We start from the raw sequence: 24042 nt of genomic DNA on the forward strand, positions 1-24042 counted from the left end.
TTTTTTAAGCATGAAATGAAATACTAGATTGCTCATTGTTCTTTTGTCATTTTGTAATATTTTGTCTTGTTTTTTTTTTTTGTTGTTTTTTGTCTTTTTTTTTCTGGCTTTTGTCGTTAGTCTCATGTTTTTGTCGTTTTGTGTTTCCTTTTTGTCTACCTCGTGTTTTTCTGCCAGTTTTTTTGTCATGTTGTTCCATTTTTTTGTCATTCTTTGTTTCGTTTTTGTCATTTGTCCACTTTATGTCTTGTTTTTGTTGTTTTGTGTCTCATTTTTGTAGTAATTTGTCTTGTTTTTGTTGTTTGTTGTCTAATTTTTGTCACTTTGTGTTTCACTTTGTTCGCTGTTTTGTGTATCGTTTGTCGTTTTGTCTTGTTTTGTCTCGCTTGTGTTCTGTCCACTTTTTTTGTCGTTTTCTTTCTCGCTTTTTTATTTTAGATCTCATTTGTGTGATTTTTTGTCTCATTTTTGTCATTTGTCCATTTTTTGTCTTGTTTTTGTTGTTTTGTGTCTCATTTTTGTAATAATTTGTCTTGTTTTTGTTGTTTGTTGTCTTATTTTTGTCGTTTTGTGTTTCACTTTGTTCACTGTTTTGTGTATTGTTTGTCGTTTTGTCTTGTTTTGTCTCGCTTGTGTTCTTTGTCCACTTTTTTGTCGTTTTCTTTCTCACTTTTTTATTTTAGATCTCATTTGTGTAATTTTTTTGTCTCATTTTTGTCATTTGTCCATTTTTTTGTTGCTTTGTAACCTTTTTGTCCAATTCTTTGTCTCTTTTTTGTCATTTTGTGTTACACTTTTGTTACTTTGTGCCTCACTTTTGAAATATTTTGTTGTTTTTTGGGGGGTTTTGTCTGACTTTTGTCGTGTTGATCATAAAGTAAAATCCTGTATCATTCAGTTCCAGATAGCTGTGAATTGTAATGTGGAAATGATGAACTGAGGCTGAATGTTGTTGAAGTTTAACTTATTTTCTGAGTAAATTTCATTTTGTTCATGATGTTTTGTGAAAAGATAATTCCTTAAATGTACTGTACTTCTTTCACTGAAACAAAGGAAACATTATCGGTTATTATGCTGTGATTTTAGTGGTCGCTTGGGATCAAACTGGGCTGAATGTAGAACCAGAACTCAGATGAGTTTGACGCCCCTGTTTTAAGTCATATATAGGTGCTTGTAACAGAAAATCTTTGCTGCTCAGTGAGCATACAACATGTCCTCAGTGGGCTGTTTTCGCTCTCAAACGACCCTCTTCAGGTGCTAAAATCAAATGACAGAACTTTATAGAACTTCAAAGTGACATGAAGTGTTGTAAACTTGTGTTATTGTTTCCTCTGTGGATGTGAGTAGCTGCTGTAAGCCGAGCGGCCTGAATGGACACAGGATCCAGCTGAAAGTGACACACATACCTGTGGCCTGTTCTAAATAATGTATCTGTGATCCTGTGTCCTGCGAAGTACTATCAGATGTATATCTCATGAGCGCTCATTCATTAGGGGTTGGATTATGTGGATTGCCTCTCGACTCCTTTCTCTCCCTCCCGGCCTATTGATGTTTCTATTGTTGCTGTGACTGGCCGTCGGGGCCTTGTAGCTCGGCTGTCTTTCTCTCTACCCGATCCTGTAACTAAGCTGTCAATCTCTCTCGGCTTCCTCTGTCATCCCCTCTTCCTCTCCCCTCCATCATTTGACCCCTGCTCTTCTTTCTCAGCTCACATGACTACAACGGGGTGAGAATTAGGACTCCTGGGAAAATATATCACGATGTGGTGCGAATCACGCCACGAACGTGACGGAATGAGGCAGCTGAAATGCGAGTCAACAGAGGAAACCAAGTTGAAGTGTTAATTTCTCTTTTCTTGCCAGGATCCAGACAGGAAATCCCTCCCTAGGAAGAGCTGGTGTGGCTGGTAGAAACTAACAGCATGTTCCCCGTCAGGCCAGCAGGTTAGTAGTTAAAGGCCTTCCTTCATTTGTTCAGGAATAATGAACTTTCCTACCCAGACCAGACGTGGTGATGACAGGAGGATGGGTGGAACAAAAAGTTGTTACCCTGTTTCCTGGAAGCATCCTGAGGTTCACCCATGACCAGTCCTTCACCCTTTGATCCACAACATGAGTGAAAAGACCCCCGTATTCCATTATATTTGGGTGTATTTTCACTCATGTTGTGCATCAAAGGGCTGAAGCTGCATGTATAAAATCTATAACCACATGCAGTGGTGGAAACAGTTATTGGACACCCCATTAATTTGTGAAATATTGCATTCAGAATCACTCTTAGATCTTCAAGTGTAATTTCAGACTTCAAAGTTGCAGATATCTCAAACACAGCCCCAGTTATCCAAAGTAGTTTAAATCAATCCACTAGACTTTAAGGAAGTTCCTTGAAGACGTTTCACCTCTCATCCAAGAGGCTTCTTCAGTTTTGGTCCACCGCCAAACGCTCTCTACGTATGTATTATATGAAGTGTAATAGTATCCGAAAGGAAGATGATTGTGTTACTGTTTGCGTTCTATGCTCTCTCAGCGAGCGTTCTGGTCCACCACCAGAACTGAAGAAGCCTCTTGGATGAGAGGTGAAACGTCTTCAAGGAACGTTCTTAAAGTCCAGTGGATTGATTTAAACTGCTTTGGATAGCCATGACCTGGATGAATGAGAACCTACACAGACAGCCCCAGTTGTTGTACCTGAAGCTGCTCACGCAAGACTTCCCAACGGGTAGTGGTCCTGCAAAGCACAGAGTGTTAGCCGAAGTCGTGATGGTTGACGATGTGGTTAAGATGGTTACAAAGAGCTCATCAGCAAAGAGTTTGCGGAGAACAAAAGCTTCATTTGTGTTGTACATTGTGTTAGCTAACGATGATTAGAAAACCCTTGTGTAGTTATGTTAGCACATGGATAAAAGTCTGAGTTCTCATGGAAAACGTGGAATTGTCTGGGTGACCCCAAACCTTTGAATGGTGGTGTCAATTATTCAACAAGTTAGCATTAATGTAAACGGCTAAGTAAAGTACGATTACCTTAAAACTGCACTTCACAATTAGCCTAGCTGCGCTAGATCCATGTTCTGAAGGCACAAGGTTCGAGGGCCACTCAACAGGGAGGGAGGCGGGCTAAAAGGTTGTCTTTCAAATCACTCTGCAGCAGTTGGGTAGGTATACAACCAATCAGCGCAACGAATAGGCTGACGTAGTTCCTAGAGCGCCGGCGGATTGTGGCTAAGTCCCATTAGCTTCCCAACCAGCGGAGCCAACTGGTATATTAAGGATTTGCCATATCCCGTCGGCATAAGTCCAAATACGTCTTTCTTCTCAATGAAACACTTCAGTGCCGTCCTTTGTTTATCTTTCAGGTTGAATTTTAGCTTCAAATCTTTAAGGGCTGTGGCCAAAGCCGAGTGGAAAGATAACTGTTTATTGTGTGCTGGTTGTTTCTGTCAGAATCGTCGTGCCTCTGTCGTCACTTCGTTACGCCCGCCTTCAGACTCTACACTTCATGGTGATTGGTCCGGCCAGTTTTAGGAGAATCCAGCCTCGAGCCTTATGGAGGGTAACTAGACCCACCCTGGCAGAGAATTAAATTCGTTGCCGTGGGTTGTCTAGCGCGGCTAGGCTACTTCACAATGTTACCTGAGTACAGGTCAAATCCAACCACAGACCCACATCATATAAAAATCTCTGTTTTATGGTCCTGAATTGTATCTGTGTGACTGTAAATGTTCTATCAAGCTGATATAATAACTTAAAATGTGCTTTTTGAGCTGCTGAAGAGACCCAAGGCCTTCAGGAAACAGAACATTTGGAATAACTCCTCTCTCTTCTCACCCCCCCCTCCTCCTTTCCTTTGTCGTCACTGCTCTGGCCTGCCTTACCACTCATATCTCAATTTGTGTTTCTGAGCCCACATGTGAGTTTACATAGGCTTCTGAGCGTATGAGTAATTACAGGGCAGAGGAAAGAGGAAAAAAACTCCCCCTGTGAACTTTTTCTCCTCCTCTTTCCTCCAGCCTCTCGGTGAGAATGCAAAATCCTGAGAGCTCCCCAGACAGAGAGGGACCCCAGTAACATCTCTGTCTTTTTCTCCCCTCGCTTCCTGAATCACCTTACACAATAGACTTCCCCTCCGAGCGCCAGCCTGAAGGGAAAAGAGGGGGGGTGTACGGTTTCAACAATGGAAATTCAATCAGGAAATGGAGAGGAGGTGGCGAGGGCGACCTCGGGCTCCGTTTGCCGTCGTCCCTCCGGGCCGCAGGTAGAGGCATCAGACGATCCGGTGCTCAGAGAGGACCTGCAGGTTGCCAAGAGGATTGAGAGGTTCCACATCCCACTTGATAGCCTGAAGAGGATGTTTGAGAAGCCGGCTGCAGCGAGCGCAGTAAGTACCGCTGCTGCACTTTCTGGTTATGGTGTGAACTGGACTTTTTGGGGCGTTGAAACTCCCCGTTTATTCCAGGTGAATGGAGCGAAATTCTCTCAGGTAGATGGATGACACGGAGCATAAAGGGGAGGTTACAGCGAGGCTACAGAAATGCTAGAACAGGGGTGTCAAACATGAGGCCCGCGGGCCAAAAGTGGTCCTCCAGAGGGTCCAATCCGGCCCTCAAAGTGTAAAAATTACAGAGAAGACATTAACTACAGATTGTAAATTAGTAAAAGTATAAAATAATTTCTACGTCTTGACAAGTTGTTTTGATCATAAAGTGAAATACTGGATGGCTCGTTGTTCCTTTGTCGTTTTCTGTCTAATTTTTGTCATATTTTGTCATCTTTTTGTAGTTTTTTTTGTCTTTTTGTTGTTTGTCTCAGGTTTTTGTCTCTTTCTTTCTTTTTGTTGTTTTGTGCTTCCTGTCTCGCTTGTGTTGTTTGTGTAATTTTTTGTCTCTTTTTTCCTGTTTTTTTCTTGTTTTTTATATTTTATGTCTCTTTTTTGTGATTTTGTTTTTGTTGTCTTTTTTTGTCAGGCTTGTTGTTTGTCTCATGTTTTTGTCGTTTTGTTTCTCACTTTTTGTTGTTTTGTCCTTCCTATTTGTCTCATTTGTGCAATTTTTGTCTCTTTTTTGTCCATTTTATTAATGCTTTTTTTTAAAAACTTTTTGTCTCATTTTTTGTCATTTTTTCTTGTTTTTTATATTTTATGTCTCTTTCTTGTAATATTTTATTTTTGTTGTTTGTTGTCTTTTTTTGTCTGGCTTGTTGTTTGTCTCATGTTTTTGTCGTTTTGTTTCTCACTTTTTGTTGTTTTGTCCTTCCTATTTGTCTCGTTTGTGCAATTTTTTGTCTCTTTTTGTCCATTTTATTAATGCTTTTTTTAAAAAACTTTTTTGTCTCATTTTTTGTAATTTTTTCTAGGTTTTTTTTTACATTTTGTGTCTATTTTGTTTTGTTGTTTGTTGTCTTTTTTTGTCTGGGTTATTGTTTGTCTCATGTTTTTGTCGTTTTGTTTCTCACTTTTTGTTGTTTTGTCCTTCCTATTTGTCTCGTTTGTGCAATTTTTTGTCTCTTTTTTGTCCATTTTATTAATGCTTTTTTTAAAAAACTTTTTTGTCTCATTTTTTGTAATTTTTTCTAGGTTTTTTTACATTTTGTGTCTATTTTGTTTTTGTTGTTTGTTGTCTTTTTTTGTCTGGGTTATTGTTTGTCTCGTGTTTTTGTCGTTTTGTTTCTCACTTTTTGTTGTTTTGTCCTTCCTATTTGTCTCGTTTGTGTATTTTTTGTCTGGTTTTTTAAATTTTTTTGTCGCTTTCTAACTTTTTTGTCGAATCTTTTGTCTGTTTTGTTTCGTGTCATTTGTCTTGTTTTTTTGTCATTTTGTTGCTCGCTTGTCATTTTTCTGTCTTGATTTTGTCCATTTTTTTGTCGCTTTCGAGCTTTTTTGTCACGTTTTTTGTCTCATTTTTTTCATTTTGTGTCTCTTTTTTGTAATATTTTGTTTTTGTTGTTTGTTGTCTTTTTTTATCTGGCTTGTTGTTTGTCTCATGTTTTTGTCGTTTTGTTTCTCACTTTTTGTTGTTTTGTCCTTCCTTTTTGTCTAATTTGTGTAATTTTTTGTCTTGTAATTTTTTTTGTCGCTTTCTAACTTTTTTGTCTGTTTTATTTCGTTTCATTTGTCTCGTTTTTTTTTGTCATTTTGTTCGTCGCTTTTCATTTTTCTGTCTTGTTTTTGTTCATTTTTTGTCACTTTCGAGCTTTTTTGTCAAGTTTTTTGTCTCTTGTCTGATTCATTTCCGGTCACTCGTCTAATTTTTTCCATTTTGTGCCTCTTTTTCATAATATTTTGTCTTGTTTTTGTTGTTTTTTTTGTCTGACTTCTCGTTTGTCTCATGTTTTTGCCATTTTGTGTTTCCTGTTTGTCTCGCTTGTGGCGTTTGTGTAATTTTTTCTCTTGTTTTTGTCCATTTTTTGTCAATTTTTTGCCTCTGTCTTGTTCCGTGTTGTATTTTTTTTGTCAGTTTGTTTCTTGTTTTTTGTGCGAACATTTTCAGAATGTAATTTTTTTGCACTAAAACGTTATTTATAGTTTATTATGCTGTGATTTTACTGCTCACTGAAGATCAAATTGGACTGAATGTGGAACCTGAACCAAGATGAGTTTCACACCCCTGCTTTAGTGCGACGTGGACGTAAAGAAATCGAAAACTCTTGCGACCTTTAAAGTCATGTAAAAGCCAGTCGTGTTGACATGAGCACTGCTGAGCTTCAGGTGGAGCAGATTAAGTTTACGAGGAGTGAAACTGTACACTGTAGATTTCACCGTCTCAGCTGTAACTGCAGGTTTCTTTATGTAACCACTGTCGAGGAGCATACAGGTTGACCTCACCGCTGACCTACTTTTCAGTATAAGTGGGTGATTTCGTCAGTTGTCGTGAAATACGCTCGTAGGACACGTCTCCTCGCTTTAGAGGAGGGTGGCCTTCTCTCTCTCCAGCTTTCTTTTTCCATCCCAGCTGGCTTCTCTCAGAGGAAAATCTGCGTCTTTTGGACTTGAATCGTTCCATTATGAGGCAACCTCCCGTCTACTAAATGTCTTATGAAGAGACAAAAAAGTGCCCAGATGACCTACTTTTTGCCCCTAATGTGGCTGTTAAATTAAACTGAAGCCTTTCAAATGTTCCAAGGACTATGAGCTCACTGACGGTGTGTGGAAACCTCTCTTCTCGTTGCATCCAAGCTCTTGAAACGAAAGCCAGCGGAATCCACCGGAGGCAGTGAATTATGGGGGATGTAGTTCTCAGTGAGCAGAGATCCGTCGGGTCGCTGATATTTGACACCCTGTTATTTAAGACTTATTTTGGGGGGACTTTATGGTGAAGCAGGACTTTAAAAATAACCCGGTAATTGCTGCTGGAAGCTTCCTCGTCAGACCAAAGACTAAACAGAGAGACGTGGATCCAGTAGAGTCACATCTGGCTTCTGAGATGAAAATAGTTTACAGATTACGGTGGCTAATGAGCCACGTCAGTAAAGATTTAACGATAGCATCGACTGAGGTTTTCTTCTGCTCTCCAGTCCAGTTTCAAGGCTAATCTTCTCTCCTTGTTTTTCTTATCAGACGTGTGTGGTTTGACCCAGAACAGTCTCAGGAGATAAGAGCTCTGCTTTGGTTTTGTTATGGCTGCTACATTCCTGCGTGTCATTGAACATGTGTATCTTTTCTTATCGTCTGGAGAATTTTCCCAGCTAAGCAAAGGGTCACTGAGCCGTTTATGTGCTTTACTATTAATCAGTCTGTCTTTGCTCACAGTGTTTGATTTTTTTTAACCCTCTAAGACCCAGATGTACAAAAAAAATCAACAAAAACAAACAAAAATATATAGTGTTCATTTTATTTCTTTTGCTAATTTGCACACACACTCACATATATAATTTCTATTTGTTTTATTTTAATTTTTTGCTCATTTTTGTATCTTCATGTAATATATATAAACTCAAAAATGGCAAAAATTATGTGTGTATCTATATATATGTATGTGTATATATGTATGTATAAAATTTATTTTTGTTGGATTTTCATTTTGCATAGTTCATTTTTTGTGTCTTTTCTGTGATTTCTGTCTCATTTTTGCAGTTTTGAATCTCTTTATGCAGTTTTGTGTCTTTTTTGCTGTTTTGTGTCTTTTTTGTGATTTTTGTTTCATTTTTGCGGCTGTGTGTCCTTTTTTATGCAATATTTCTCTCACTTTTTCCGTTTTGTGTCTCTTTTTTTTTGCAGTTTTGTCTTTTTTTGCAATTTTTTGTCTCTTTTTTTTGCGATTTTTGTCTCATTTTGCAGTTTTGAATCTCTTATTTTGCCGTTTTGTGTCTTTTTTGCAATGTTTTGTCTGTCTTTTATTTTTGTCTCATTTTTGCGGTTTTGTGTCCTTTTTTATGCAGTATTTCTCTCACTTTTTCTGTTTTATGTCTCTTTTTTTGCCGTTTTGTGTCTCTTTTTTTTGCAGTTTTGTCTTTTTTTGCAATTTTTTGTCTCTTTTTTTGCGATTTTTGTCTCATTTTGCAGTTTTGAATCTCTTATTTTGCCGTTTTGTGTCTTTTTTGCAATGTTTTGTCTGTCTTTTATTTTTGTCTCATTTTTGCGGTTTTGTATCCTTTTTTATGCAGTATTTCTCTCACTTTTTCTGTTTTCTGTCTCTTTTTTGCCGTTTTGTGTCTTTTTTTTGCAATTTTTTGTCTCTTTTTTGTGATTTTAGTCTCATTTTTGCAGTTTTGTGTTCATTTTTTTTGCCATTTCCTGTCTTTTATTGTGATTTTTGCCTCATTTTTGCAGTTTTTCACTGATAATACATTCACATTTTTACAGGGCAGCATTACTAGTTTGTTCACTCTTGTCCCGGCATTAACCCTGTGAATAACCTGCTGACAAACTGATGCTTTCCCTGAATTACATAACGGCTCATCGCCACCAGATTCCACTCTTGTAGAGGATATGAATCTTTACCTATGGAAAGAAATAGATAAGTTATAAAATAATGAGCTGCACAGCTAGTCAAAACATCCGTGTGTCACAAGGAGGCGCTGCAGAACATGCTGCTTCTTGGCATTGTGTCATGAGTGCTTATTGTCTCTTCCCATCTTTCCTTGGAAAAAAAAAAAAGCCTGTAGTCAGTGTCAGTGGAGCATATGGGCAGCGTTCCCAGATTCCCAGAGAGAGAAGGGGACTCTGCAGCCTGCCGGTTATAAAACCCGACCTTGTCTCCAGCTCATCTGTAATGCTGAGCTTAATATTTGATGATGCACCATATTTTTCTGTGCCCCGTTTCATTTATTTAAACAGCGCAGTGTCATTGGACGGCCGGCCGTAACAATGACTGATGGACTCCCAGGCGGTCGCTCAGCTGAGGCCAAAATCCTCCGTCCATGTTTGTGAAGCAATGCAGCGCTTTATCTGGAGTGCAAAGAGCGTGTTTCTGTGCTTGTGTAGATGGCCGGACCCTCCAGGGATTGTGTTTACAGCATCTGTCTGACCTTCTGGTCATTCTGCAGCACGTGTCCGATACGAGCGTGTGCTGCGGTGTGATGCGTGTTTGTGTCGTGAAGGTCGCCAAAACTGTCACTTGCATCAAACATGGGCAGAAAGACAAGTGGCTAATCAAGACAGCTCAACATTTGGACTTTCCACTGTTCTGTAAAAGCTTATTAACCCTGTAAGACCCAAAAATAGAAAACAATGAGCAAAAAAGTTCAATAAAATATGACAAAAAAATTAGACCTATAATAGAAATAATATAATATAATAATATAGTATAGAAAAAAACAGAAAAATTAAATAAATTAAATTATATACATACATATAAACTCAAATATAGAAAAAATGAGCAAAAAAATTAAATAAAATATTACAAAAAATTAAATCTATAATAGAAATAATATAATATAATAATATAATAGTATAGAAAAACAGAAAAATAAATAAATTAAATTATATACATACATATAAACTCAAATATAGAAAAAACGAGCAAAAAAATTCAGTAAAATATTACAAAAAATTAGGTCTATAATAAAAATAATATAATATAATACTATAATAGTATAAAAAACAGAAAAATAAATGAATAAAATTGTATGCATACATATAAACTCAAATATCGAAAAAAATAGCAAAAAAATTAAATAAAATATTACAAAAAATAAATTAGAGCTTTATATAAACCCCAGTGTAGAAAAAAACAGAAAAATAAATAAATTAAATTATATAAATACACCTGAACTCAAATATCGAAAAAATGAGCAAAAAAATTCAATAAAATATTACAAAAAATAAATTAGATCTATATATAAACCACAGTATAGACAAAAGCAGAAAAAATAAATAAATTATATACATACATATAAACTCAAATATAGAAAAAAATAAGCAAGAAAATTCAATAAAATATATATAAAAAAATTGATCTTTACATAAACCACAATGTAGAAAAAAGCAGAAAAATAAATAATATACATACATATAAACTCAAATATAGAAAAAAATTGCAAAAAATAGATAAGATATGACAAAAATAAATAATTTATATAGCTATAGAAACCCAAATATATTCAAAAAAGAGCATTAAAATTAAATAAATTACAAATAAATAAATTCTGAACAAAAAAGTTTAATAAAATAGAACCTATATATATATATATATATATATATATATATAAACCCACATATTGAAAGAAAGAGCAGAAACAAATAAAATATATATATAGATTATCTCAAATGTAGAAAAAAATAGCAAACAAATTAAATGAAATATAACTAAAAATTAAATTAGGTATATATAAAAATCCAAATATAGAAGGAATGAACAAAAAATTAAAAAAATGCTAACACATGAAAACCGAACTCTAGAAAAAAATGAGCAAAAGATAATATATATATATATATATATATATACATATATATATATATAAAACTAAAAAAAACAAAAATAGCAAAAAATATGATAAAAGTACACAAAAATACTTTTATACAATTCTAAATCGTATAATTATGAAGTGATCATTTAAAAAATAAAACTCTGGTTGTATTTTTGCAACAATGGGTTTTACGGGGTTAAAGAGCATAAATTTGCAGTGACATATTTTAAATCTTTACAACATTATAACCGAACTCGGCTCTCGCTCTCATTGTAATGGCTGCTGGTGGCCAGTGGGTGGCAGTGTAGCATCTGTGGGATTCAGTGAACCAGCTGGTGCTCATATACACCCAACTATAGGAGAGGGAAGATGAATGATACGCACTTAATCAGGAGTTTGTCGCAGTGAGACAATTACTAATCACCTATGTTAATTAAGGTTGATTTTTAACGCCTGGAGGTGTCTTAAAACGGCCCCTTTGTGTGTCTGCGGCTGTCAGATTATCAGGATTTACATAATTGGTGAAACATCTAATTCTGATGTGTTTGGTAAATTTAAAACAGCAGCACAAAAGATTGTAAAAGGATTTCGTGGTACGCGATAATGCCAGTCACACCTGAATAACAGGATGAGGCGGTTAAAGATAGACAGGGAGGCTTATTTTAGGTGAAGGACTCATGCTCTCTGGTTTCTCTGCATAAATTTGGACAGCGGCACTAGAGGCCTGGAATGTTCCCTCGGTTTATTTTCATAACCTGAATCATCGCCGTCTTTCATGGATCGAAGAGACAGCTGTAAATGTTTTCATGATGTGCTCTCAGCAAGAATGAATTTGATCTAAAAGGCAGTGAATGTAGCAGCGCATTAGTCTTTTCGTATCGCTCATTTCTACGGCTTTTTAAAGTCACCTTTCTCCGGCTTCTCAGCAGACAGAGGGAGTTTTGTCACTCTGCCATGAAGAACGGCGTGCTGAGATGGAAACGAGGCAGCATCTTGGCTAATTGTGAACCGTTTATTCCTTATAAAAAAAAAGATTTCTATGGGAATCCGCTGTAGACTGTAGAGAGGAAATAGAAAAAGTCAAAGTTCTTCTAACCGGTCCATCCACCCCAGACTCCTCTCTGTTGACTGCAGTTTTGTGTCTCTTTTTTTTGCTTTTTTGTGTGCTTTGTTGCTGATTTTGTGTCTCTCTTTTTGGGATTTTCGTCTGATTTGTGCAATTTTGTGTCTCTTTTTTGCAATTTTGCGTCTCTTTTTTGCGTTTTGTGTATGTTTTTTTGTAATTTTCTGTCTCTTACAATTTTGTCTCTTTTTTTGATTTTTTTAACCTCATTTTTGCAATTTTTTGTCTCTTTTTTGCTGTTTTGTGTCTCTTTTTTATGATTTTTTTCTCACATTCTTGCAGTTTTGTGTCTTTTTTGTGATTTTTAACACATTTTTGCAATTTTGTGTCTCTTTCATGATTTTTGTCTCATTATTGCAGCTTTGTGTCTCTTTTTTTGCATTTTTGTGTGCCTTTTTTGCTGATTTTGTGTCTCTTTTTTTGTGATTTTCGTCTCATTTGTGCAATTTTGTCTCTTTTTTTGCAATTTTGTGTCTATTTTTTGGCGTTTGCTGTCTATTTTTTGTTGTTGTTTTGTGTCCCTTTTTGCCGTTTTGTTTTTATTTGCATTTTGTGTCTCTTTTTTGTGATTTTTTTTACCACATTTTTGCTGTTTTGTGTCTCTTTTTTATGTTTTTGTCACATTTTTGCAGTTTTGTGTCTTTTTTATGATTTTTTGTCACATTTGTGCAATTTTGTTTCTCTTTTTTGGCGCTTGCTGTCTATTTTTTGTCGTTTGTTTCATTTTTTTGCCGTTCTGTCTTTTTTTTGCGTTTTCTGTCTCTTTTTTTGTAATTTTCTGTCTCTTACAATTTTGTGTCTCTTTTTTTGATTTTTTAACCTCATTTTTGCAATTTTTTGTCTCTTTTTTGCTGTTTTGTGTCTCTTTTTTATGATTTTTTTCTCACATTCTTGCAGTTTTGTGTCTTTTTTGTGATTTTTAACACATTTTTGCAATTTTGTGTCTCTTTCATGATTTTTGTCTCATTATTGCAGCTTTGTGTCTCTTTTTTTGCATTTTTGTGTGCCTTTTTTGCTGATTTTGTGTCTCTTTTTTTGTGATTTTCGTCTCATTTGTGCAATTTTGTCTCTTTTTTTGCAATTTTGTGTCTATTTTTTGGCGTTTGCTGTCTATTTTTTGTTGTTGTTTTGTGTCCCTTTTTGCCGTTTTGTTTTTATTTGCATTTTGTGTCTCTTTTTTGTGATTTTTTTTACCACATTTTTGCTGTTTTGTGTCTCTTTTTTATGTTTTTGTCACATTTTTGCAGTTTTGTGTCTTTTTTATGATTTTTTTGTCACATTTGTGCAATTTTGTTTCTCTTTTTTGGCGTTTGCTGTCTATTTTTTGTCGTTTTGTTTCATTTTTTGCCGTTCTGTCTTTTTTTTGCGTTTTCTGTCTCTTTTTTTGTAATTTTCTGTCTCTTACAATTTTGTGTCTCTTTTTTTGATTTTTTAACCTCATTTTTGCAATTTTTTGTCCCTTTTTTGCTGTTTTGTGTCTCTTTTTTATGATTTTTTTTGTCACATTTTTGCAGTTTTGTGTCTTTTTTGTGATTTTTAACACATTTTTGCAATTTTGTGTCTCTCTTTCATGATTTTTGTCTCATTATTGCAGCTTTGTGTCTCTTTTTTTGCATTTTTGTGTGCCTTTTTTGCTGATTTTGTGTCTCTTTTTTGTGATTTTCGTCTCATTTGTGCAATTTTGTCTCTCTTTTTTTGCAATTTTGTGTCTATTTTTGGCGTTTGCTGTCTATTTTTTGTTGCTGTTTGTGTCCCTTTTTGCCGTTTTGTTTTATTTGCATTTTGTGTCTCTTTTTTGTGATTTTTTTACCACATTTTTGCTGTTTGTGTCTCTTTTTTATGTTTTTTGTCACATTTTAGCAGTTTTGTGTCTTTTTTATGATTTTTTTGTCACATTTGTGCAATTTCGTTTCTCTTTTTTGGCGTTTGCTGTCTATTTTTTGTCGTTTTGTTTCATTTTTTTGCCGTTCTGTCTTTTTTTTTGCGTTTTCTGTCTCTTTTTTGCAATTTTCTGTCTCTTACAGTTTTGTGTCTCTTTTTCGTGATTTTTTTACTTCATTTTTGCAGTTTTTATCTCTTTTTTGCTGTTTTGTGTCTCTTTTTTATGATTTTTTTTACCTCATTTTTGCAGTTTTGTGTCTTTTTTATGATTTTTTTGTCATATTTTTGCAATTTTGTATTTCTCTTTCATGATTTTGTCTCATTATTGCAGCTTTGTGCTCTTTGCCGTTTTTTTTAGCTGTGTTTGTTTGTTTGGCAGACTGTGTAACTGTGACTATTCTCAGCAACAAGTCTTCATCACACGGCAGAACAGAACAGCACACACGTGTCTCGGCTGCCAACTCCATTAAAAGATTTGAATCTGTGAAACTGAGACGAAAGAGACGCCTGGTATAAGTTAATGGAATTTTTACGAGCTCAATGGACTTGATGAGGACATCGGCGTCCTCATCAAGTCTGGATCAATGTCTTGCAGACACATTATGGCTTTTAGTTTATTTAACAATTAATTAAGTGCGTTTAGGTACGGCGGCGCATATTGATTGGCTTTTGTTCAGGAAAAACGGTTGAAAAGGGCAAAAAAGAGGCACAATCACAGAAAGAGATACACAAAACGGCAAAAAAGCGACAAAAAACGGCAAAAAAAGAGACAACTGCAAAAAGGAGACACAAAACTGCAAAAAATGTGACAGAAATCACAAAAAAGAGACAAAAAATGGCAAAAAAGAGACAGAATTGCAAAAATGAGAGAATAATCACAAAAAAGAGACACAAAACGGCAAAAAAGACACAAAAATGGCAAAAAAGAGACAAAATTGGGAAAAGAGAGATACAAAACTGCAAAAAAATGCACAAAACTGCAAAAAATGTGGAAAAATCACAAAAAAGAGACAAAAAATGACAGAAAAAGAGACACAAAATTGCAAAAATGAGAGAACAACCACAAAAAAGAGACACAAATAGCAAAAAAGAGACAAAACTGCAAAAAGGAGACACAAAACTACAGAAAATGTGACAGAAATCACAAAAAAGAGACACAAAACTGCGAAAAATATGACAAAAATCACAAAAAAGAGACAAAAAACTGAAAAAACAAGACATAAAGCTGCAATAATGAGACAAAAAATCACCAAAAGACACATAACTGCAAAAATGAAACACAAAAAAGCAAATATAAGACACAAAGCTGCAAAGAGACAGCTCTGAAAGTCCCCTCTTTATTGACTCAAATCAGACATTTGTCCACCTGATGCGTGTTTTGTTGGTGAGTAGAAACATGTATAAATCCGCTCTGTGTGCTGTCAGTACGTGTTAAAACAGACCTTTGTTCTACAGAGGTATTGTGGCCGCATATGCGTATTCTTTCCAACGTGTGATAATCCGTTCCCGTAGCTCTGCTGTGTCTCCAGGCCCTTTTCCATGCAGATCTCTGTGTGTGACTCAGATGGTCTCGTCTGTGAAGCATTCTGACACCCACAGCCCCACAAGAGCATATGTGTTGAACAATTAGCCAAAGACCTCGAGGCTTCCTCTTTCAATCATTCATTCTGGTGTTATGACATAGTGAGGGCACCGTCACGCCATCTCTCATCTGAGCCATGCAGCGAGAAGCAAAGACCAAGCACAGTCCTTTGACTAGAGATGAGACGACGCAGAACACAAAGAGGAGGTCGCAGATATGCTAGAACACGGGTGTCCAACATGAGGCCTGCAGGCCAAAAGCGGTCCTCCAGAGGGTCCAATCCGGCCCTCAAAGTGTAAAAATTACAGAGAAGACATTAACTGCAGATTGTAAATTAGTAAAACTATAAATTTAAAATCATTTCTAGACCATGACAAGTTGTTTTGATCATAAAGTAAAATACTAGATTGCTTATTGTTCTTTTGTCATTTTGTGTCTTATTTTTGTAATATTTTGTCTTGGTTTTTTTGTTTCTTGTCTTTTTTTTGTCATTTTTGTCATGTTTTTGTCGTTTCGTTTCTTGTTTTTGTTGTTATCTGTTTCCTTTTTGCCTCCCTTGTGTTTTTGTCTCACATTTGTCATTTTGTGTATCATGTGTATCATTTTGTGTTTTTTATCTCGCTTGCATTATCCACTTTTTGTCATTTTGTTTCTTGCTTTTGTCATTTTTGATCTCACTTGTGTCATTTTTTGTCTAGCTTTTGTCCATTTTTTTGTCGCTTTGTAACTTTTTTGTCTCATTTTTGTAATATTTTGTCCTTGTTGTTCTGTTTTGTCTTATTTTGTCTGACTTTTTCATTTGTCTCATGTTTTTATCATTTTGTTTCTCATTTTTCTCATGTTTGATCTCACTTATGTCATTTTTTGTCTAGCTTTTGTCCATTTTTTGTCGCTTTGTAACTTTTTTGTCTCATTTTTGTAATATTTTGTCCTTGTTGTTCTGTTTTGTCTTATTTTGTCTGACTTTTTCATTTGTCTCATGTTTTTATCATTTTGTTTCTCGCTTTTCTCATTTTTGATCTGACTTGTGTCGTTTTTTGTCTTGCTTTTGTCCATTTTTTTTGTCGCTTTGTAACTTTTTTGCCTCATTTTTGTAATATATTGTCCTTGTTGTTGTTCTGTTTTGTCTTATTTTGACTGACTTTTCATTTGTCTCATGTTTTTATCATTTTGTTTCTCGCTTTTCTCATTTTTGATCTCACGTGTCATTTTTGTCTAGCTTTTGTCCATTTTTTTGTCGCTTTGTAACTTTTTGTCTCATTTTGTAATATTTTGTCCTTGTTTTGTTCTGTTTTGTCTTATTTTTTCATTTGTCTCATGTTTTTATCATTTTGTTTCTCGCTTTTCTCATTTTTGATCTGACTTGTGTCGTTTTTTGTCTTGCTTTTGTCCATTTTTTTTTTCGCTTTGTAACTTTTTGCCTCATTTTGTAATATATTGTCCTTGTTGTTGTTCTGTTTTGTCTTATTTTGACTGACTTTTTCATTTGTCTCATGTTTTTATCATTTTGTTTCTCGTTTTTCTCATTTTTGATCTCACTTGTGTCATTTTTTGTCAAGCTTTTGTCCATTTTTTTGTCGCTTTGTAACTTTTTTGTCTCATTTTTGTGATATTTTGTCCTTGTTTTTATTCCTTTTTGTCTTATTTTGTCAGATTTTTCATTTGTCTCATGTTTTTGCCGTTTTGTTTTTGTAGTGTAGTGTTACCTTTTTGTCTCGCTGGGGTTGTTTGCCCATTTTTTTGTCATTCTTAACTAATCATTTAGTTTTTCTGCCGTGTTCATTGTGATATGAAAGAACAGCATGGGTATAATGCACCAACGACAACAAGCCGTCTGTGTCCAGAGCACTGCAGCTTCTTGTTTCAGTTCATGTTCACCACATTGTCTGGTTTCATACATCAAGGCTCCAGCGCTCCTCTCATCCCTGCTGCCGTCTTCTCGCTTTCTGATCGTCAGAAAGAAACACAAACAGTGAGTTCTGAGTCGTTTGTCCTCATTAATAAAGAGGATGGTCAGACTTATGTAGGTCTCTGTTGTCCGGCTGGACTGAAAAAGTTTGCTGCAGCTCCATAATAATCCAGTCAGGACAGCTTTAGTTCCTTTGTTTTTTTAGAACAACTCTGGGATGGAACTTTATCCACTGATTGGATTATGTTTTTAAAACCCTCTTTGGTAACTTAGAAGTGATCGGATGCTTGAAAACTTTTCTTATTTGGTTTACAAAGACATTTAAGATATTTTTTTTGCTGGCTGCACAAATGGATATTTTTAGAATTTTTTTTTTTGGAAGATTTTTACTCATTTTTTGACAATATTTACAAGAATTTTCTTGCGACATTTGGGGGATTTTTTTAAAACAAACTTTTAAGGGAAACTTTTAAGGAATTGTAGGAATTTTCTTCCTGAAAGTTTTGCAAATTTTGGGTTTTTTTCAGACAGGTAGCAACTTTTTTGGTGCCCGTAAATGAGAACAACAGGAGGGTTAAAACACATTAAACATTAGCCCTCCTGCTGTCTCTTGTATGGGCACCACCAAAATATTGTTTCCTTGTCTGAAAAAATACAAAATTTCGGCAAAAAAATTCTTCAAAATTTCTGAAAAATTGCAAAAACCTTCAGGAAGAAAATTCCAATAATTCCTTAAAAGTTTGATTTTTAAAAAAAAAAAAATCGGCAAGAAAATTCTTGTAAATATTTTCAAAAAAATGAGTAAAAATCTTCCAAAAAATTCTAAAAATATCTAAAATGATTACATACACATCAGTAAATTTAAAAAAATTTTCTTAAGAACATTCACAAAAAAAATCAACCAAAATCCAGCGAAATTCGCTGGATTTTGGTTGATTTTTTGTGAATGTTCTAAAAGACATATTAGAAGTTTTACTGATAAATTTTTGGGTAAGTTTTTGGATTTTTTTCAGACAAGGGAACGACTTTTTTTGGTGCCCGTAAATGAGAACAACAGGAGGGTTGAACACATTAAACATTAACCCTCCTGCTGTCTTCTTGTATGGGCACCGCAAAATATTGTTTCCTTGTCTGAAAAAATACAAAAATTCAGCAAAAAAATTCTACAAATTTCTGAAAAATTGCAAAAACCTTCAGGAAGAAAATTCCAATAATTCCTTAAAAGTTTGATTTAAAAAAAAATAAAAAATTGGCAAGAAAATTCTTGTAAATATTTTCAAAAATGAGTAAAAATCTTGCAAAAAAATTCTAAAAATATCTAAAATGATTACATACACATCAGAAAAATTTAAAAAAATTTCGCTGGATTTTGGTTGATTTTTTTGTGAATGTTCTTAAAGAAAAAATTTTTTAAATATTTTTTTCCACCAAAAAAATGTTCAAAAAAATTCCAAAAAAATGTTGAAAATGTGGACATCAGAAGTTTCACTGTAAAAACATATATTTTTTTTCACATTTTCAAACTTTAAAACGGGTCACTTTTGCCCGCAGGACAGCACGAGGGGTTAAACACAGATTGGCAAAAGCAAAGCACATAAATTCACACTGAGCTGATAAAATGCAGAAGATCTTCTCGCGTAAAAAAGCTGATTTTTAACCGCACGGCTCAGAATGGGATGAAAGCAGCAGGTGAGCTGCAGAAACAGGAGGTAAGTCTGGCTGTAATTATCACCGGGAAGAGGCGGGGGCAGGAATTCCTCACGTGTGGTCTCCGATTTAGATTAAAATCAGCGACCGGGGGCGGGCGATATTATAATCAATCCACCTCCCTGGGAGAAATGAGGGGCCGGGGTCACATTCGGTTTAATATAACGGCCGTTTGTTCACCTGCGTGAGCTTGAATTACGCACCCGCATAATTATAGACTTTAATTCCCAGAATATGAAGCAGGCATGTGGCGTGTCAGCCGATGTCACTTCCACGCTTCGGTGTATATTCTGAGAGGAGACTTTGGAGCGTATAAATAGTGATGTTGGCATTGCTCAGTGAACACTTAGAGAGCGCAGAGCCTGATGAAAGAGACTGAAATATGATTTACATTCAGCGAGCGCACAGGCCCAGATTGTGAAAGAGGGGACTGGGAGGGTTGATGGGGAAGGGGGCAGGCAGAGGGTAAGGAAGATGAAGATGGATAGGGAGTAATAGAGATTCAGAGTGAGTCAGCGGGAGCAGAGGGGGGTTTAGGAGAGAATCCAAATGAAAAACGAGTTCATATTTTAGTAGGTGAAGCGGGTCGGAGTCTGATTAACAAATTATATTCATGTTTCAATAATGATTAGCTTCATCAGGGCACCGGCGCTTACAGTTTTTCCTCTTTGTGTCTTTTCCCACAACTTTTTCTCGCCGGACACGAGCAGATTTATGTCAGGTTTCAGCTTCAGTTAAGAGCAATCGAGGAGGAGAGGCCCAGAATACAGAATAAAGACATTTTTGTTTTACAGAAAAGAGCCGTAAGAATAAAAATAACACAGAGATCCAACAAAACCATGATTCAGTCAGTTGAAACAGTTGAAATTTCACAACATGTAAATACGTAAAATAATTTCGAGACCTTGATCATGAAGTGAAATACTCGATTGCTCATTGTTGTTCTTATTTTGTAATATTTTGTCTCATTTTTGTTGTTTTTGTAGGAATTTTGTGGTTTGTCTCATGTTTTTGGTGTTTTTTTCTCATTTTTGTCATTTTGTGTTTCATTTTGTAATATTTTGTCTCGTTTTGTTGTTTTTTGTAGGAATTTTGTGGTTTGTCTCATGTTTTTGGTGTTTCTTTTCTCATTTTTGTCGTTTTGTGTCTCATTTTTGTAATATTTTGCCTTGTTTTGTTGTTTTTTTGTTGGAATTTTGTGGTTTGTCTCATATTTTTGGTGTTTCTTTTCTCATTTTTGTCCTTTTGTGTCTCATATTTGTAATATTTTGTCTTGTTTGTGTTCTTTTTTCTTTTTTGTGTCTCATTTTGTAATATTTTGTCTTGTTTTTGTTGTTTTTTGTCGGAATTTTGTGGTTTGTCTCATATTTTTTGTGCTTTTTTTTGTCTCATTTTTGTCATTTTGTGTTTTGCTTTGTTGTTTTGTGTATCATTTGTGTTGTTTCATCTTGATTCAACCATCTTTTCTTCTTTGTTGTCTTACCTTCTGTTATTGATTGACAACCATATTCAAATTAACCACTAGGCACCCTTATATTTACATACAGGGCCCTCTGACCATCCGATAAAACGTGGGCTCTCCAAATGTTCTGGGTTGACTCATGCTCCATTGTGGCGATAGCCAAAGCAAAAAAATATTGAATGTATTGAGAAAGTGTGCATTCTCCTGACCTCCACGCCCCATCCGCCCATCTGCATTCCAACCATAGACTGTATATAAAGATGGACGTAGCATCTGGCTCCAGAATTGAAGCCCACCCGGAAGTGTCAAAAACTTGCAATATCCCGCCGTCCGCTAGGGTTGGCTCCAAAAGCTTTTTCTCCATAGACCCCAATTCATTTTTGGAAAAAAATAAAATATGATAGACTGATTTTCTACAGATCAGGATTTTGTCCCGTTAGTTTTCATGGTCAAAATGAGAGATCAGGTGGCCGATCTTAAAATAAATCAATACTGAATTTTAAATAAATCGTTAAAGTTGGTGGAGCCAGGGGGCGTGGCTATACTTGATAGACAGCAACAGAAGCCTCTGCGGTAAAATGTGGGTGGGATAAGAGAGTTCTCAGCCAATCCTGCCCCTAGTTGCTCTCCGGTCCAGTCTGTTTGATGACGCTTTTTATGTCACTGGCTCCAAAAAATCCAAAACGGCGACCAGGGAAGTAGCAAAATCCGGGCTTCATTTTCTCGCCGTTGAAACCAACGGGTGACGTCACGGTTAGTTCACGCCTGATTCCAACCAGTCAAATGGTTGCTTTTCCGCGCGCTGGGAGAGCCGGCCCTTCCACTTCCTCATACCTGCCTCCAAAGCAGAATGGGGGCAAGACAGCCCAGCGATTGTAGAGTTCGCTAGTGTCTTCTTCCCCTCGCGATCTGGACCAGTTGACAACTGTTACCGGTTACCGGTGAAAACCTGAAGACCGGCAACAGCGGGCTCATCTCCGCCACCGTCGCCAGTTGGCACAGAACTCGTGAGTTTGGATTACTTTTCTTTCCCCTTTTTGCCTTTTATCCTCCGTTCCCCACCCGGACGGCAGCGCTTTCCTTTGAAATCCTCATTCCATCTCATTTCGTTGGAACTGTATGAACGTTCATTACTCGCTTCCTTGTTTGGGTTTTTTTTTTTTGGTGGATATTCAGAAAACCTGGAATGGACTACTTGAGTTTGACAGTTCGGACTGTTTACAAAGGCGACGAATGAAAACCCGGACTGGACTATTTAAAAAATACATTATTTGTGTTGATTATTGACCCATTGTATTCTCTGCCTTATCTGTTGTGTGAGGTTGAAATATTTAGCTTAATATTTGATACCAAAGTTGCATGTTTCAACATCAGACCTTTGTAGGGTATACAGTATATTTTAGTTGAACCGCTACACCGTGTTGGTCAGCCCGCCGTGGTTTCATGTGGCAATCCTTTCCCAAAAGTCATCTAAACTCCAACATACTCCCCTGCCTTTCACGCCTGAGGTCTGTCAGTTCAACCCCAGCTATCACCTGCTGACCACTGGACGTCTTCACGGCAGCAGCTGGTCAGAACTAAACATGCTGCCGTCTTTAGCAGCTTCAGCAGAGTCGTAACATGGATAATAATGTCCAACAGAAGATTCTCTGAGTGTGCTCTCAAAGAATCTGAGAAGGGAGAACATCCCCGATAACTGTGAGGCATGAAGGAACAGCTGATGCCAACCAGCTCATACATGTGCTTCAGTACTTTGCTTTAAACACGCTCCCGTAAGTTCTCAGCAAAATCTTTTCATTCCATACTTACGATCATTGTTTTTACTTACGGTCAATGCTTTGCGGCTCGATGGTGTGTTCTGTATCTTTTGCTTGTTGTCTCACTGTTTTTCTTGATTATTAGCGCTCTGCAAGGAAAGATTAGTATTCCAACAGGATTTTTACAATTGGTGGAGAGGCTTGCAGGAGTAAAATAACTTTTTTTTTTTTGTTTAACTTGCATGAGCTTTGCCCTGCAAATTCACCCTGTTAGGAAACTGACAGGGCAGATCTCTGAGGGCACAGAGAGCTGAGTAAGTCCAAAATGGAAGATGCTATCAGGAGCTCATTAGCCGTGTTGCACCATCCACTTGTTGCTAACCTCCTCTGGCAGAGTGTAAGCCGATCCATTAAAGAGCGATAGATTGCGGAGGGTTACGTGCGAACTGTGTGCAGCATATTAACGCATATTAGCGACCGAGCTAATGAGCAAACTGAGGAGAGCTTTTCCTCTTTTCAGTGAATCTTCAGTGAATGAAATAAGATCAGAAGAATGAGATAGCAGGGAGAGTAAACAGAAAGAAGAGTGGTGGTTAATGTGACCGATTAGCATGAGGATGCTCTTAATTCTAGTGAGCAAACAGTAACCATGCATGACAGTATTTTCTGTAATTTAGCCCCACTTCCTGCATTTATAAGCAACAATTTCAGATCTCCTGTTTATTTCCTACAGGGGCTAAAGTGCCCATATTATGCTTTTTGGGTTTCCCTCTCCTTCAGTGTGCATGTAGAAGGTCTGCAAACATATCATTATTCCCTCCCACAGAAAGCATCGCTCTATAGCTGCCAGAAAAGCCTCGCTTCAAGTCCAGGCTTTTCTTCTCTTACTTTTCTACATCACCTTGAAACGCACTTAGAACACCTGACTAGCAGTTAGTACGGCCGTACCCTTAGAAAAGAATGAGCTGCCTTCAGGGTTTTCCTGCCCAGACCAGTAAAATCACAGCATAGTAACCTATAAAAATAACCACAACTCCACATATTTCCTTTGTTTTAGTGCAAAAATGTTCATATTTAATAAATTATCAAACACAAGACAAAATATTACAAAAATAAGACAGAAGATGAGACAAATGACACAAAACCAAACAAAAAGAGAAAAAGTTGGACAAACGACAAAAGCAAGACAAAAAAAATGACGCAAATGAGACAAAATATGAAAAAAATGAGAAACAAAAATGGACAAACAACTCAAGTGAGACAAAGAACACAAAGCAACAAATGCAGCAAAACGCAAACTGACAAACAGGAGGCTAAAATCACAAGAGAGACAAAAAGAAAACACAAAACGAGAAAAATCAGTCAGAAACCAACAAAAATATTACAAAAATGAGACGCAAACTGACAAAAGAGCAATTAAGAATCTAGGATTTTGCTATGTGATTAAAAAATTAAAAAAAGACAAAAAATAACAAAAACAAGACAAAATATCTTAAAAATGAGACACAAACATGAGAAAAATGACAAAAGTCAGACAAAACACAAAAAACACAACAAAAACAAGGCAAAATATTACAAAAATGAGACACAAAATGACAAAAGAACAATGAGCAAATTAATATTTTACTTTGTGATCAAAACAACAAAAGTCAGACAAAAAAAGACAAAATATCACAAACACGATACACAAAACGACCAAAAATGATACAAAAGACACGAAACCAAACAAAAAAAGACAAAAGTTAGACAAAAAAGTTACAAAGCAAGAAAAGAATGGACAAAC

General features: G+C 36.0%; 1 protein-coding gene and 1 long non-coding RNA gene across 2 annotated transcripts in view; one reads left to right on the forward strand and one right to left on the reverse strand.

The window, feature by feature from the left end:
* LOC127532183 (uncharacterized) overlaps window positions 1-24042 on the reverse strand; it is an 809822-nt gene that overhangs the window by 519007 nt on the left and 266773 nt on the right. Inside the window, exon 2 of the long non-coding RNA XR_007939572.1 lies at window positions 3493-3615. This is a non-coding gene — a long non-coding RNA (uncharacterized LOC127532183). The remainder of the gene's footprint in view (window positions 1-3492; window positions 3616-24042) is intronic.
* The window catches only part of LOC110964222 (xin actin-binding repeat-containing protein 2-like), a 101287-nt gene continuing 81294 nt past the window's right edge, over window positions 4050-24042 (forward strand). Inside the window, exon 1 of the mRNA XM_022212882.2 lies at window positions 4050-4374. Within this exon, the coding sequence (XP_022068574.2) occupies window positions 4171-4374 (204 nt within the window). The 5' untranslated portion in view covers window positions 4050-4170. The remainder of the gene's footprint in view (window positions 4375-24042) is intronic.

Source organism: Acanthochromis polyacanthus, chromosome 22 (genome assembly GCF_021347895.1).
Source record: "Acanthochromis polyacanthus isolate Apoly-LR-REF ecotype Palm Island chromosome 22, KAUST_Apoly_ChrSc, whole genome shotgun sequence".
NCBI lineage: Eukaryota > Metazoa > Chordata > Actinopteri > Pomacentridae > Acanthochromis > Acanthochromis polyacanthus.